Source organism: Mandrillus leucophaeus, unplaced genomic scaffold, assembly GCF_000951045.1.
Source record: "Mandrillus leucophaeus isolate KB7577 unplaced genomic scaffold, Mleu.le_1.0 Scaffold582, whole genome shotgun sequence".
NCBI classification, from domain to species: domain Eukaryota; kingdom Metazoa; phylum Chordata; class Mammalia; order Primates; family Cercopithecidae; genus Mandrillus; species Mandrillus leucophaeus.
In genome coordinates, this window is record NW_012106275.1 from 457,657 (window position 1) to 472,660 (window position 15,004).

Here is a 15,004-nt window from a genome sequence, read left to right on the forward strand (position 1 = left end):
AGGCTGCCTGGGATTGAAGCCCAGGCACATATGACTGTGTGATGTGGACAAGTCATTTAATATCTCTGCCCCAGCTTCCTTATTTGTAAAATGGGAGTAATACTAAGACTACCTACCTGATTCGCAGTTTAAAGGAGTTAATATATGGAGAGCTAGTTATTATTATATCATTTGTTATTACATATTAGTTTCATTTAAAGTATTTTCTGACTTTATAAAGTATTATAGAATGAGAAAAATCATTCTCAGTCTTTTACTGTGGGTTTCAGGTTGAGGCCATCAAAAATTACAAGGCCTGGATTTAATTACAATTATCTATTTGTGGTAGCTACTTTGAAAAACAAAATCAAAGTAGTTGAAGTCAATAAAACAATCCCTTGCTTTCAGCTTCAGGTTTGGGGAGCAACATGTATGCATGTAAATGTGTTGTACCCTTTGCTGGGGGGAAATTTTAGTGATCTGATTGATCATGTACTTATTTTAAGTGATATTTCATTTACAGTGTTGGGTGTATTTTATTTTTATAGAAGTTATGTTCTCTGTGTTTTATGGCTCTGTTTGGTCAGTTTAATACCAGCTTTATTATTAAGAAGTATGTTTCTTATTCTTGTAACCACTTTATAAAATACATCAGAAATTTTCTGTGTTTTCCTAAATCATGTGATTCCTTCTCACTCAGAACTGAAGCCCTGATTCAGTTGCCCCGTCTGAAGAACAATGTTCCCTTGATGTTTCCCATCCCATTTACTGGATGGAGCTTTTTTTATGAAAAGAGGCAACAGTAGTGTTAACTTAGAGTTGCTTCCTTGCTGTAATCAAGTTTGTTTGTTGGCAGACGAGCTCAGGAAAGGGACAAGCAGTGGCTGGAGCATGTGCAGCAGGAGGACGAGCATCAGCGACCAAGAAAACTCCACGAGGAGGAAAAACTGAAAAGGGAGGAGAGTATCAAAAAGAAGGATGGTGAGGAGAAAGGCAAACAGGAAGCACAAGACAAGCTGGGTCGGCTTTTCCATCAGCACCAAGAACCAGCTAAGCCAGCTGTCCAGGCACCCTGGTCCACTTCAGGTATTAGAAGCCAAAAATAATTCTAGAAAATAAGTCATCTTCTCTCCCAGATCCTCCTGAAAAACGCCCATATCTCATCAGGACCAGTCTTGCCTACATTAACAGATGAGAACATCAGTCTCTTATTTTGAGCGTGGCAGCTCTTCTTTCCCCAGGGTCTGTTGAGATCTGTGTAATTCTCCCATCACCATGCCAGCCTCTGGCCCACATTACACCGGCATCCACGAGTCCTCTATAGAGTTAACAAGTGGCGTGAAGTTCCACTGGTCGTATATGCTGCAAAAGAACCTGCTGTTTCTCTGGTTTGTTACTTCCCTCCCTGGAATTTCTGGGCTGTTTCTGCAACAGAAAGTGGCACCTTTCACCCTTGCCTCCACTGATGGGGTATTCGCTGTCTTCGGTCTGCATTGCATAAAACTGCTTTTACTTTTTGAAAAGTGGCAGTGTTTTGTCCTTTGAACATAATTTGCTTTTTCTTTTCTTTACTTCTCTTTGCTTTTCTTTTTTCTTTGAGACAGTCTCACTCTGTCGCCTAGGCTAGAGTGCAGTGGCACAGTCATAGTTCACTGCAGCCTCAAACTCTTGGGTTTAAGCAATCCTCCTGTCTTAGCCTCCCAAGGAGCTGGGACTATAGGTGTGCACCACCATGCCCAGCTAATTTTTTTTTTTGTAGAGATGGAGTCCTAACTTTGTTGCCCAGGTTGGTCTTGAACTCTTGGCCTCAGGCAATCCTCCCACCTTGGCCTTTCTGAGTACTGAAATTACAAGCATGAGCCACCATGCCTGGCCTAATTTGCCTTTTTTTTTAAAAAAAAGGATAAATAAAAGACTGAACAAAAAGGTAAATGAAAGACTGATCTAATTGGAATAGCTAGGAAAAGCTATCCTTTATAATAACAGATGTAAGCTAGAATGTATTTAAGATTCTTGTGTGGTTGTGTGATTTTACAGTTTTGCAAATAATGCTCAGCGGAAACAAGTTGTTGCTTTTTCTTTGTGTGGAAAATTATACCAATTTTGCTTGGTCATCTGTGTACCTCTTTAGTGCTGCAGTATACAGAAAGAAAAGAAAGAAAAAACACTTTCAAGCTATTCTGTAAAGGTTTACTGGTTCCCAGCTGCATAGTGGGCTGAGATGGGTGTGAGGTATGGAGCTGCAGTAGGCACCTACCTGCCTTCAGATTCGTGCAGTCCACGGGAAAGACTGGCAGGGCATCAGACCTACACAGTAGCAACCATGTCATAGGAGGGGCAAATTAATTTTTTGATAGTTTTTTTCTATCTGAAAATAATTTCACCATTGATCTTAGGCAGTTAGTTTAAGTTCTTCACACGTCCTCCTAGTATAAAATGAAGATTTGTTTTTTCGCCTTCAGTCAGTAGGAAATCTTGCATGTCATACAGTTCAAAATCATGTGGAGATAATACTTTACCCTCATTGCTTTCTGGATAAGAGAGTTATATGTCAAAATACTTGTAGCTTTTGAGTAAAAATGCCCAAAGGTCTGTTATTAGTTGTTGCTAACCAGAATGCAAAATATCCTCTGCTCATGTGCATTTTTAAACATTTTGTTTCATTTAAAGTCTAAATTATTTTCATCTAGGGTTCATTCTTAGGCTCACTATTTCCCAGAGAAATGTATAGGAAGAGTTTCTTCATTGGGGATTATCAGTATAACTGAAATCAGCACTTAGGTTTTATATGACCATGTTAAAGAGCCTAAAACATCTGCATTTTCATGTTTTGGTATGGAAACTGGTGCCTCTGTTCCCTCCCAAACAAGTTTGCTCCTTGGCTGATTCAGACTTTGGGTCGTATCCTAACTGCTACATTGTACTCAACACGCTGGGTAGGGAGGAGGGGGTATTGATGCTTTACAGATCTGCACTGCTAGAGCCCAAGCCAAGAGGCAGAGACAAGGAACCTTTAGGCAGCCTGGCTGCACTCAGCCTTGGAATGACCTTTGTTTAGAGGGAGTCACCAATGAACTCTCTGATGGGTTTGAGTTGCTGACGTCAGATTTGGCTCTGCTTTGGCAGTCAGTATGTGTTTCAGAAATTCCTTGAATGGAGGGAAATAGTTCAGAGGTGAAGATAGGCAATAGAGGAGAGGTTAGTTGTTTGGCTTGTTGTCATACATTTATGTTCTCTGTAATTATTTATTTTTGTCCCCCCACCTTTTTTGTAAACAGAAAAAGGTCCACTTACCATTTCTGCACAGGAAAACGTAAAAGTGGTATATTACCGGGCACTGTACCCCTTTGAATCCAGAAGCCATGATGAAATCACTATCCAGCCAGGAGACATAGTCATGGTAAGAAAGACTCCAGTGAGAGGGTCATTTCTGTTGAAGATTAGCCTCTGTCCTCTTGTTTCACTTTATTCAACAATTGTGAGATTGTCAGTGAGTATGAAACCCAATAATTCAGCATCTAGATTTTTAAAGTGTAAGCTCAGTCTTCTTTCTTTTTTATTAAAATGAAAGATGGCATTTAAAAAATGTATCCCAACATCACTTTAAAATTGAGTTGGTAAAGACAATGTGTTCGTATTTTTAAATCTATAAATGTCTGATAATTTCAGAGTTTAGATTACTACTTATATACTATGAGTATAAATATATGAGTATAAATATATATGTAATACATATATTTTATATATGATGTATAGACTATATACTAGCATGCGTGTGTATATATATTATATATATAATATATACTAGTGTGCATATGTACATATATATACACACACACTAGGATCCTCCAAGGTGGGAGGAGGCCAGGAGTCTTTAAGAAATAGTTATAAGTGCAGAACACCTATCATCATTCTCATAATTGCAATAGCTTTTGTATCTTTGCATCAGAGCATCTTTTTTCCCTTTAATTATGTGAACTTTGAATTATGTAAAAAGAGTAATGAATTACACAGTTAATCTGCTTTCCTACTCTGAAACAGAAAATAATTTAAAATTTTACTTTGTTACTGTTTCTTTCCTTTAATTAATAACAATCTTATGATGTGACTAAAACTATAGGAACCAGTTTAAGAAAGAAAATCAAACAACATGGTTGATCTAAATCATTTTCTAAAAGAAAATAGTAGTTCCTTGTTCTAGTTACTCATTTTTAGAGTCTTAGAAGTCGTCAACTTTGCATTACTCTTAGCACTTTTTTTTTAAAAGATAATTTAGCTTTTTTTGTTGTTGTTGACACAACTTCTCACTCTGTTGCCCAGGCTGGAGTGCAGTGGCGTGATATTGGCTCACTGCAACCTCTGCCTCCCGGGCTCAAGCAAAGTGATTCTCCCACCTCATCCTCCCAAGTAGCTGGAACCACAGGCATGCACCACCATGCCCAGCTAATTTTTGTATTTTTTGTAGAGACAGGGTTTCTCCGTGTTGCCCAGGCTGGTCTTGAATTGCCTGGGCTCGAACGATCCTCCCATGTCAGCCTCCCAAAGTGCTGAAATTACAGGCATGAGCCACCATGCCTGGCCTAGAATTTGTAAAGAACTATGAAAGTTAACAATTGAAACAACATATTTCTTGCCCAAGGACTGTATGTCTGAAGTATAAAGGGTGTTGTACAGGTGATTATACTATTACTCATGCATTTATCTTGCCATATACACATCATATCTGTGGATCTTTAATAGGCTAAAATACGTAGAAATAAGTATGTTTAGCACTTAGAGAAATCAATTCCTATGTCCCCTTTTTTCCTAATAGCGCTGTTTTCTCTGTAATTACCATGGGCTAGAAGAAGCAAGGCCAAAAATCCCAAATTATTTTTTCTTTTCTTTTCTTTTCTTTTCTTTCTTTCTTTTTTTTTTTTTTGAGACAGAGTCTCACTCTGTCACCTAGGCTGGAGTGCAGTGGCGTGATCTTGGCTCACTGCAGCCTCCACCTCCCAGGCTCAAGTGATCCTCCTGCCTCAGCCTCCTGAGTAGCTCAGAGGTGTGTGCCACCACACCCAGCTAATCTTTATTTTTTTATTTTTTTGTAGAGATAGGGTCTCCCTATGTTGCCCAGGCTCCAGATCTTTCAAAGTTAAAATCACCTTAACAATAGTGAAAACCTCTTCAAATATACTCCATGGCTTCATTCAGCACACAGTTATTGACTGAAACATGCTGGGTGCCAGCCTTACTCATCCTTTACAGAAAGAACTGTGGGTTTGGGCACTCCACTCTGCGCACACAAACGGTAACTCGAGCCAGCAGGGCATGTTTGTCAGCTTTCCTCTGACTTCACCACCTGCTGTTTCCTACACTGTGGTTTCTAATAGCCTGAAGCTACTTTACTCATACTGCCTCATATTTGAAGTAGTATATCCTGTAAAGCAGATTAATTGTAAAATATGTAAATGCCATGTAATAGGAATCTAAAATTTCTGAAAATACAATGTCACATCAATGAGGACCTCATTACAATTTTTTTTAACGTTAAACAAACCAGCCTAATATTTTTGAAACTGGATTTTCTTGCAACACAAGGTGCAGAGAAGCAGCTCGCTCTCATCCTAAAGTAAGGGAACGTTGTGAAATGTTATGATAAGGAAATGTTGCAGGTGATCTGTATCTTGATGAGAAAGTGTTGCTCTTTTTCGGTAACATATTTGGGCTTCACCTATAATCGTAGGCCTGTTGAAACCTTTTCCTCGAATTGGCTAGTTAACCACCAGCTTGATGAGATGCGTAGAGTTTAGATATGCTGTAAGAATAAAGCATGTCATTAAACATATATTTTGCCTTGCTTTCAAACCTTTGCTTTCCTGGTGGAGGTTAAAGGGGAATGGGTAAGTGTTGCCTAACTGTCAGGAAGTCTGCATCTTATTCAATGTTTTGTCCTTTTAAGTCACTTGAATTCTGTGTAAGTGCACATATCTCTGGGTGTTGTTGTGGCAGTAAAAATGTGTTTGAGTCTGTGTAGTAGGTTGTGCTTAAAAAAAAAAAAAGTAAATCATAAGTCTTCTCAGTTTGTGTACTGGGTTTCTTTTTGCTAGATTCCTTTTAAGGACTAACTTGAATGCTCTGTGTTTGGCAAGGAATTGGGTCAAGTCTTCATCTCAGGCCATAGACAAAAAGGAGTTCCAAGTAGATTAAACATAAAAGATAACAATTCTGGGAAGCAAAAATTTTTAAGGAGACTATTGGAATAATTTTCTGGCTAAGAAAGGCCTTTTTAAGCTATAAAAACCAGAAGTCGTAAGAGGCAAAAATGGACAGTTGACAATATGCAAAAATTAAAATGTCTATATTTCAAAATATATGAGATCAAGGGTTACATAAAGGGTTACCCCTGTTACATAAAGATTCCAAACAGTTAACTTTGAAAGACACCCACAAGCCTTAAACAATTGGCAGAGGGTGGGAAGGGACATTCACAGATGAAGTAAAAAGTCAGTTATTTAAAAAATACATGAAAAGATGCTTAGCTTCTTGGGCGATCAGAAAAATGCAAGTTAGAAAACAAAATAGCATTGTTCCTCTATCAAATGAGCAAGTTTAAAAGTCTGGTAATATCCAGCTTTGTCAAGAGTATAGGACAGTGAATATAATATACATTGTTAGCATGGTTGTATAAATTGGTTAAGTGATTTGGAGGGCAATTTGGCAGTGCCTGTTTAGATTTAAAATTCTCATTCCCTCTGCCCCAGAAATTCTATTTTTCTCCTTCCTCTCATGCTTTTCCTTCCTCTTTTGGGCACATGCACAAATATGTGTGTACATGGATGTTCACTGCAGTGGTGTTGGTAAAAGGAAATGAACAGCCCAGTGTCCATCAGTAAAGGGATGGTTTAAATAAATTATGATATAGCTAAAAATAATGAAGATTAAAACTTATATAGATCACATATACATATAAGATTTCCATCAAAAAAGCAGAATATGTGCAGCATAATTGCATTTGGTTAGAAATAAAACTATATATGTATTCATGTGTTTATGTATAGTTAACAATTTTGAAATACATATATCAAACTGTTAACAGTGGTTACCACTGGGCAGTAAAGAAGGGGCTTTCATGTTGAATTTTATAGACTTCTATGTTATTTTCATTTTTATAAATGTATTTAATTTATAATTTTTAATAAAACTAAAAATAAATTAAGGACAAGTATAACAGAGAATATCTACCCAGGACTGTAATAGTGTTTATTTTATCTCAGACCTCCTAAATATGTAATGAAATGTAGAATGTACTACTAGGCATAATTAGTTGGCTTGCGGAAGGGGCAGCAGTGTTTCAGTTTTGTACTACAAAATGCATTGTGATACTCCAGGTGCCATTCAACTGTGTTATCATTGTGAGGATAACAATCAATGCAAAAAGGTAGATATTGACATCTAATAGCAACAGGTTTGTATTTTTTTAATTTCATGAATTTTGCAGGTAACAAACAAGGAGCATGAAACATGTAGTACAACATTACTGTCAGTCTCTCTAGGTTGAAAACTCCGGGGTTCACTTTTACTTTTGTGGGCACAGTCATCATCAGATTCTCAGATTCCTCAAACATCTTTGGGACATAGGTTACTATAATATGTTCGACTTTTAGAAGTCTACCAATGTGACAGTGTTTTCTTTTTCAATGTAGGCAGTCTTAGCCTTAAAAATAATTTGCTTGTAGAAAAACTTAGCCCGGTTTTATCCAAAACTATAATTTTTCATGGTTAACAAAAATTTAATGTGATACCTTGTATATAGCACTATTCTCAGTGCTGTTGATAATAGAAAATTATCAAGTCTACCATTCATATGGTTAAAATCTTTTTAGAAAAATCTAGAGGAACACATGAAAAGGCCAATATTTGATGAAGTTCTCAGTAAATATTCACTAACTCTGCTAGGAATTTAGAGGAGGAGGGGAATCCGTGTGAAGTGATGTGCTCAGCGAGGACTGAATGCTTTCCGATTGAGTTTGACCTTGATGGCTAAGGCTTAGATGCTTAGAAAATATATGGCCTCTCTTGATCTGGAAGTCTCAATTCTTGGAGGGTGAATTAAATCAAGTTTGACATCCGTCACATATTAGTAGAACATAAGAAACGAGAAGACCTATGCTCACTGCTGTTTTGTTGAAGTTTATCTGGAGAACACAGGCTGGGTGTCTAAATCAGTACAGTCTTTTGGCTTTCATGGGCCACATTGCAAGAATTGTCTTAGGCCACACATAAAATACACTAACAGTAACAATAGCTGATGAACTTTAAAAAAATCGCCAAAAAATCTCATAATGTTTTAAGAAAGTTGATGAATTTGTGTTAGGCTGCATTAAAAGCTGTCCTGGGCCACATGCAGCCTGTGGGCTGTGGGTTGGACAAGCTTGGTTTAAATGCTATACTTGGACTGGTGCAGGCCTGAATGCATCCAGATTGCTGAGGGAGCTTCCAAAAAATAACCATGCCAGGGCTCATCCCCAGAGATTCTGGGAACGTTACTGCATATACAGCATTCAAAAGTCCGACCAGGTGGTTCTGTTAGGGAGTCAATTTCAGGAACCACTGATCTAACTTAATCTCTTGTTCATGTCAGGACTAATCCTAAAGCATTTCTAGAAAATATCCTCTTAAAAATACCCAAGGAAGAATGGACTTCTTTAGTAGTTATTAGTCATTAGCTAGTCAGTTCATTCTGGAAATTGTTTGTCTTAGTGTTACTCTTATACCAATTTTTAACTCATTGTTTTCCTTTTCTTCTCTTGACAGATATTTTTTAAAATGTAGCCAACAATACCTTTTTCCTCTACCTTCCATAGATTTCCGTAGATTAAACATCAGAATGCAGCTCATTTAGTAACAATTGGCCGTAATATCACTGCGGTTTTGAGGGACCAATATACACATGATTACAAGGTTGGCTCACATCTGGCCCAATCACTGCCTGTTTTGTAATAAAGTTTTATTGGAACACAGCCAGGCTCCTTCATTCACATATTGTGTGCTACAGTGGCAGATTTGAGTAGTTGCAACAGAGGCAAAATTTGCCAACCTCCAGGTTGGAGCTTTAGAAGGAGTTTTAAGGCCGGGTGCGGTGGCTCACACCTGTAATCGCAGCACTTTGGGAGGCCGAGGTGGGCGGATCCCGAGGTCCGGAGATTGAGACCATCCTGGCTAACACGGTGAAACCCCATCTCTACTTAAAAAAAAAAAAAAGCCGGGCGTGGTGGCAGGCACCTGTAGTCCCAGCTACTTGGGAGGCTGAAGCAGGAGAATGGCGTGAACCCAGGAGGCAGAGCTTGCAGGGAGCTGAGATCACGCCGCTGCACTCCAGCCTGGCAGCAGAGCGAGACTCCATCCAAAAAAAAAAAAAAAGAAATAATTTTAATATCCTCATCTAGGAATTTGGAGGAGAAATCTTATATTTCAAAACCGCCGAATCCATGAAAAATGTTTTGCTACCTGCACTCCTCAACACATTCCATGCAGCCACTGTCAGCTGGTCTGAATACACAGGCTAAACCTGTTTGCTACCCTTGTTTATTGTGTTCTGTGAGGGAAAAAGGAATTTCTGCTTCCCTCCTTTGTGACAGGGTCAGAGATTTTAGAAATATTAATCTCATCTAATGAAGATGGCAGCCATTGAGCATATAAAAATTGAGAAAAGAGGTGTAATATTATCAGCCTTTGCCAAACGGACTTGAACCTGAAGTGGCTGCTTTGTATATTTGACTGTTGCATCAGTAAGCTACAATATGCAGTGTGTAATTACTAACATTTTGTAGACCAGCTCTGTAACATAGTCCCAGAAATGTGAGTAATATCTGGTGTTTGTACTTCACTTTAATGATGTTTCACTAGAATTACCCCCAAATACGTTGGGGTGTTACAGTGTGGCTGATAAATGAAATTGTATTGAGACCAAGATTGTTAATAATAACATCTCCCTTATGGTCCCCCAGTAGGTAAATGTACATTGTGTAAAAAGTCCACGTTGGAGCCAGTCATATTACAAAGCCATTTGTGTTCCTACTTCTTGGTCTGCCATAATCTTATGTTTTCCAGAATTGGATTGACATTTTGGGTAGTTTTCCAAATCCAGGAAGAAATGATTTTTATTTTCATATGTTGACCTTTCTAAGTGGTTAATTTAATTTGGGTGTTAAGAATCAATGTCTCTTGCATCCCCTGAACCTTAAACTGTAATAATTTATTAAAACTGATATATACTTGTAAGAGTAAATTAAACTAATTGAGACTATTGTTTGGGGGACTGTTGAGACCAGCAGATTTCTTTGCTTAAAGTGAAATGCTGATTTCACTGTTGTCCTTAGGGCTGGGAGAAGCTCTTGCTTATGGAGATAAGAGGCTGATGTGGCCCCCCTCCTTCACTCCTAGGTGTACACTGCACCAGCAGACTTTCTGTCATATCTGGGGACAGGCTGGGTGCTATCAGTTTACTGGAGGGGGAGGACATTTCCCCAGGGCTTCAGATCACATTCCAGATGTCCACCAAAAGTCTTTTTTTTTTTGGAGACAGGCTGGACTGCAGTGGTATGATTTTGGCTCACTGCAACCTCCACCTCCCGGGTTTAAGCAATTGTCTGCCTCAGCCTCCCAAGTAGCTGGAATTACAGGCATGCGCCACCATGCCCAGCTAATTTTTGTATTTTTTGTAGAGACGGGGTTTTACCATGTTGCCTAGGCTGATCTGAAACTCCTGACCTCAAGTGATCCACCCACCTTGGCTTCCCAAAGTGCTGGGAATACAGGAGTGAGCCACTGCGCCTGGCCTAAAAGTCTTATTAACCAGTCAATACCCTGTGTTTCAAGGGAGTGACAATAGATCATGGGACATAATTAAGCAAAGCAGCTGACCTTTGAGGAGATCCAAAATGAGCAGACGAGTGGGAGTTCCCATCAATCGAGGGATCCACTTGTGCCCCTAAAGGATTGCTTATAACAAGAAGGTAAACCTAGAGAAACCTAGAGGGAGTGGGGGACCAGGCAGTTAGAGTAGGGAACTCCTGAACAGAGAAGGATATTGTTACCTAGAGTGAAGGTAAAGTCAAGACTAGGCTTTTAGAACAGGACAGAATCCCAAGGAAGAGAACTATAGCACAAAGTCAGAGCCAGGCAGCAGGAGAGATAATGTAAAAAAAAAATCTGGCCTGGTGCAGTGGCTCACGCCTGTAATCCCAGAACTTTGGGAGGCCTAGGCGGGCAGATGACCTGAGGTCAGGAGTTCGAGACCAGCCTGGCCAACATGGTGAAACCCCGTCTCTACTAAAAATACAAAAATCAGCCGGGCGTGGTGGCGGGTGCCTGTAATCCCAGCTACTTGGGAGGCTGAGGCAGGAGAATTGCTTGAACCCAAGAGGCAGAGGTTGCAGTGAGCTGAGATTGTGCCACTGTACTCTAGCCTGGGTGACAAGAGTGAGATCCCATCTCAAAAAAAAAAATCTAACACTTTTAGTCTGCCAGGCATTGGTGTAAATATTTGTTAGTCCTCACAGTGAGCATTATAATAAGACAGGTATTTTTATTATCCCCATTTTACAGACGAAAAAACTGAGGTGCCACGAGATTAAACTTGCCCAAAGTCAACCAGTTAATAGATTGTAGAACTAGCACTTAAATTGAGATGGTCTAACTGCAGAGCCCTGTTCTTGATCATTGCACTTCGCAGTCTTGACACTTAATTATTGTGTGTTTGGCTCACACTCCTAACTCACTCCTGCCTGACATCATCTTTGGTCCTAGAACCAAGTTGGCTGGTCTTGACTATTGAGCCTACTGAGAAGTCTGGCAGCACCTGGCTATGTTTCCAGTATGGAGCAGCTGCAAAGTTATAGTGTGTCACCATATCACCAAAATGTAAACAAGGCAGGAAAGACATCTAGCCATTTGAGTTTAGCGTAAAAGAAGATCCACACGGGGGAGAATTTATCTTAAATCCTCATCTAGAGAAACAGTTGGGGCTGCCCAGAAAAAGAACAGTAAGAACAAAACAATGACTGGAAAGTGGCTGGTGTGTTCACGTGGGTGTGAGTGCGAGCAGAAATGAAAGAGCTGTGAAGCCAAAAATTCAACCTTTGGAAGTGTTATTGCATTTTATGCAAGGGAATTCCTTTTTTGGTTGTTTGGAGAATTCTCAGCTTTAAAAATTGCTTTTATCTGTGATGATAAAGTTTCCCTAAAGTGGAGCAGCAATCAGGCATCCCCTACTTGCTGAATATTTTGTAAATAACAGGTAGAATTCAGTAGTAAGCCTTGCCTTGCATTCTGTTTTCTCCACCTCTACCCCAAGCATTTGTTAATTCAAATAAGCTAATAAGTAGTGAACCCTATTACTCACTCTCCACTGAGTACATGCAGATAGATATTTGGTTTCTTTAATGTAATCATTTTTTGCTTTATTTTTAATTTATTTTTACTGAATACTTGAATGGATTAGATAACTGGTATTTTTGTCAGATTTTTCCAAAATCATTGTTAAGACCCTACCTACTCATGTCTGATTTCTAAGAAGCAACTTTAATGTCCAGTGAAGTGTTTGATGTTTTACTCCTCAGGCAGCATAGGAAGGGGTAAAATAAGATATAAAGTTTCATAAAATAAGACCGTTATAAGAATTATAATAATGAAAATAAAATTGTTTTTGAGATGGAGTTTCACTCTTGTTGCCCAGGCTGGAGTGCAATGGCATGATCTCAGCTCACTGTAACCTCTGTCTCCTGGATTCAAGCAATTCTCTTGCCTCAGCCTCCCGAGTAGCTGGGATTACAGGCATGTGCCACCATGCCCGGCTGATTTTGTATTTTTAGTAGAGATGGGGTTTCACCATGTTGGTCAGGCTGGTCTTGAACTGCTGACCTCTGGTAACCCGCCCGCCTCAGCCTCCCAAAGTGCTGGGATTATAGGCATGAGCCACCGTGCCCGGCCCAAAAATAAATTTCCTAATAGCAAATGTGATTGTCCTCCAAAGTCATTCTCCTATTGCTCATAAAATAGTAGCGACAACTCGTAAAGAAAAGTAGAATCATTTTGGCCATTTTGGGTGATCCATTTGAGTCAGAATTAAAATGTAAACCTTAAAAGCCTTTGTGAAATTTTTAAATTAGTAAATTAATAAATGGCCTCTGTGAAATTTTTAAACAGTATAATTCTGTATTTTCCTGTGCACTTTTGTGAATATGCAAGTTAAATGTATACGAAAGAAAACTACAGGACCTTAATAAAATTGATTATTGCTGTAAATAATCACTTCCTTAATTTTCTCATCATGTGTCTGTGGAGCTTTTAAATGCCTAAACACAGCAGCAGGCTGCTTTGCTTCCCGTGGAAACTGTTTAAGGCCATGGTTTTGAAAAAAATCTTCCTTGTCCCTATACTGAAATAAATACTACTTAGTTATTGGAGGTTTTAAGAGTACTGAATTTATATTGATTGCACCCTTTGCTTTCAACTTTAAGTAATAAACTCAAGTCAAATTATTTTTAATAATGACATGACTTTCTGATGAAGCCTGTCAAGTCACTTCCCAAATCATAATATTTAAATTCCATGCCTCAGGACTCCAGGCACTTTGTCTCAACTGCCATTATTAGGAAAGCATGGGGTAAGGCTTTTTAAAAAAGTACAGAGAATAAGAACTTGAATTATAGTGCATTTTTTTCAGCATTACTACTTAGACTCTTTTCCCAGACACTTGGACTAAAATGAAGAAATTCCTATGCCATATGTCAATCTAAAGAGGGCAGAGGCTTGGGACTTCCCTGTAGTTGGGTGCTGGGTCTCTTCAGGGGTTGATTTAGTTCTACTTAAATTAAAGTTGTGACTTTTTCTACAGGTGGATGAAAGCCAAACTGGAGAACCCGGCTGGCTTGGAGGAGAATTAAAAGGAAAGACAGGGTGGTTCCCTGCAAACTATGCAGAGAAAATCCCAGAAAATGAGGTTCCCGCTCCAGTGAAAACAGTGACTGATTCGACATCTGCCCCTGCCCCCAAACTGGCCTTGCGTGAGACCCCTGCCCCTTTGGCAGTAACCTCTTCAGAGCCCTCCACGACCCCCAATAACTGGGCCGACTTCAGCTCCACGTACGTGTTGGTGGGCTCTTTCTGGTGATTTTTGAAATCCCAATTTGGTCATTTTTTCCCCCCTCTTAAGTATTTTCATAGTCTTGGATTGTCCTTCTGTGTGAGGGAGCTGGCTCATTTTCGATACTCCTTTCTCTGGCTGCCAAATTGGAGATTACAGTCCCTGAACTGGATTTAATGATGTCATTGCCCAACAGTGACTTGCCATGGTACAAAATGAAGCCTGTTATCTTGTTTTGTTCAATAATGTATTTGTATCTATCATTCTTGTGGAAGAAATGGAGAAATACAGTTTCCTAATAATCTGTTTTGACATCCATGTCAGTCAGCAAATTTTCAGAGTCATTTCCTGCATGCAAATAGCACTTTTTTTTTTTGCCAGGCAGAAGCAAAAATTGAATTCAGTCATGTGGTTCTGAATAAGATAGAAAACTGTTTCCTTTAAAGCTTTCCACTTTCATTAATCTTATACAAATGTAGAATAGAATGAAGAGTTGTTTGCACTTGGCCATGGTTAGTTCTGTGCCCTGGTTCATCAGGGCATTTTAAAAACTGTGTGTAAGCAGAGGTTTGAAATGATAGATGAAATTGTTGTTCAAACTTCCAGTTATAGGGCCATGACCGAGATGAGCAATTGTCTAAAAATATTTTATACTAGGATACAATTATGAGTGATTTGAATAAGAAGTGTTTAAAATTTTTTTTCAAGTCTAATCATCTTTCAGAAGAAACATATTGAAGGCAAGGAATCCAGATGTATTGCTGGAGAAGGATCAGATGGAACAAAGAGAGGGAAGAAAGAATAATTACCCAGGGCGGGAGGAAGTGGAGGGAAGGATGTAAGGAATAGCAAGTTTTTCATACTTTATTTTCACATAAAAGGCTGAAGGTGTTAAAG

The 15,004-nt window shown here is 39.0% G+C and overlaps 1 protein-coding gene across 1 annotated transcript in view; it reads left to right on the forward strand.

The window, feature by feature from the left end:
* The window catches only part of ITSN1 (intersectin 1 (SH3 domain protein)), a 196,230-nt gene that overhangs the window by 103,280 nt on the left and 77,946 nt on the right, over window positions 1-15,004 (forward strand). Inside the window, exons 18-21 of the mRNA XM_011999125.1 lie at window positions 836-1,065; window positions 3,258-3,379; window positions 5,847-5,861; window positions 13,859-14,106. Coding sequence (XP_011854515.1) covers window positions 836-1,065; window positions 3,258-3,379; window positions 5,847-5,861; window positions 13,859-14,106 — 615 coding nt within the window. The remainder of the gene's footprint in view (window positions 1-835; window positions 1,066-3,257; window positions 3,380-5,846; window positions 5,862-13,858; window positions 14,107-15,004) is intronic.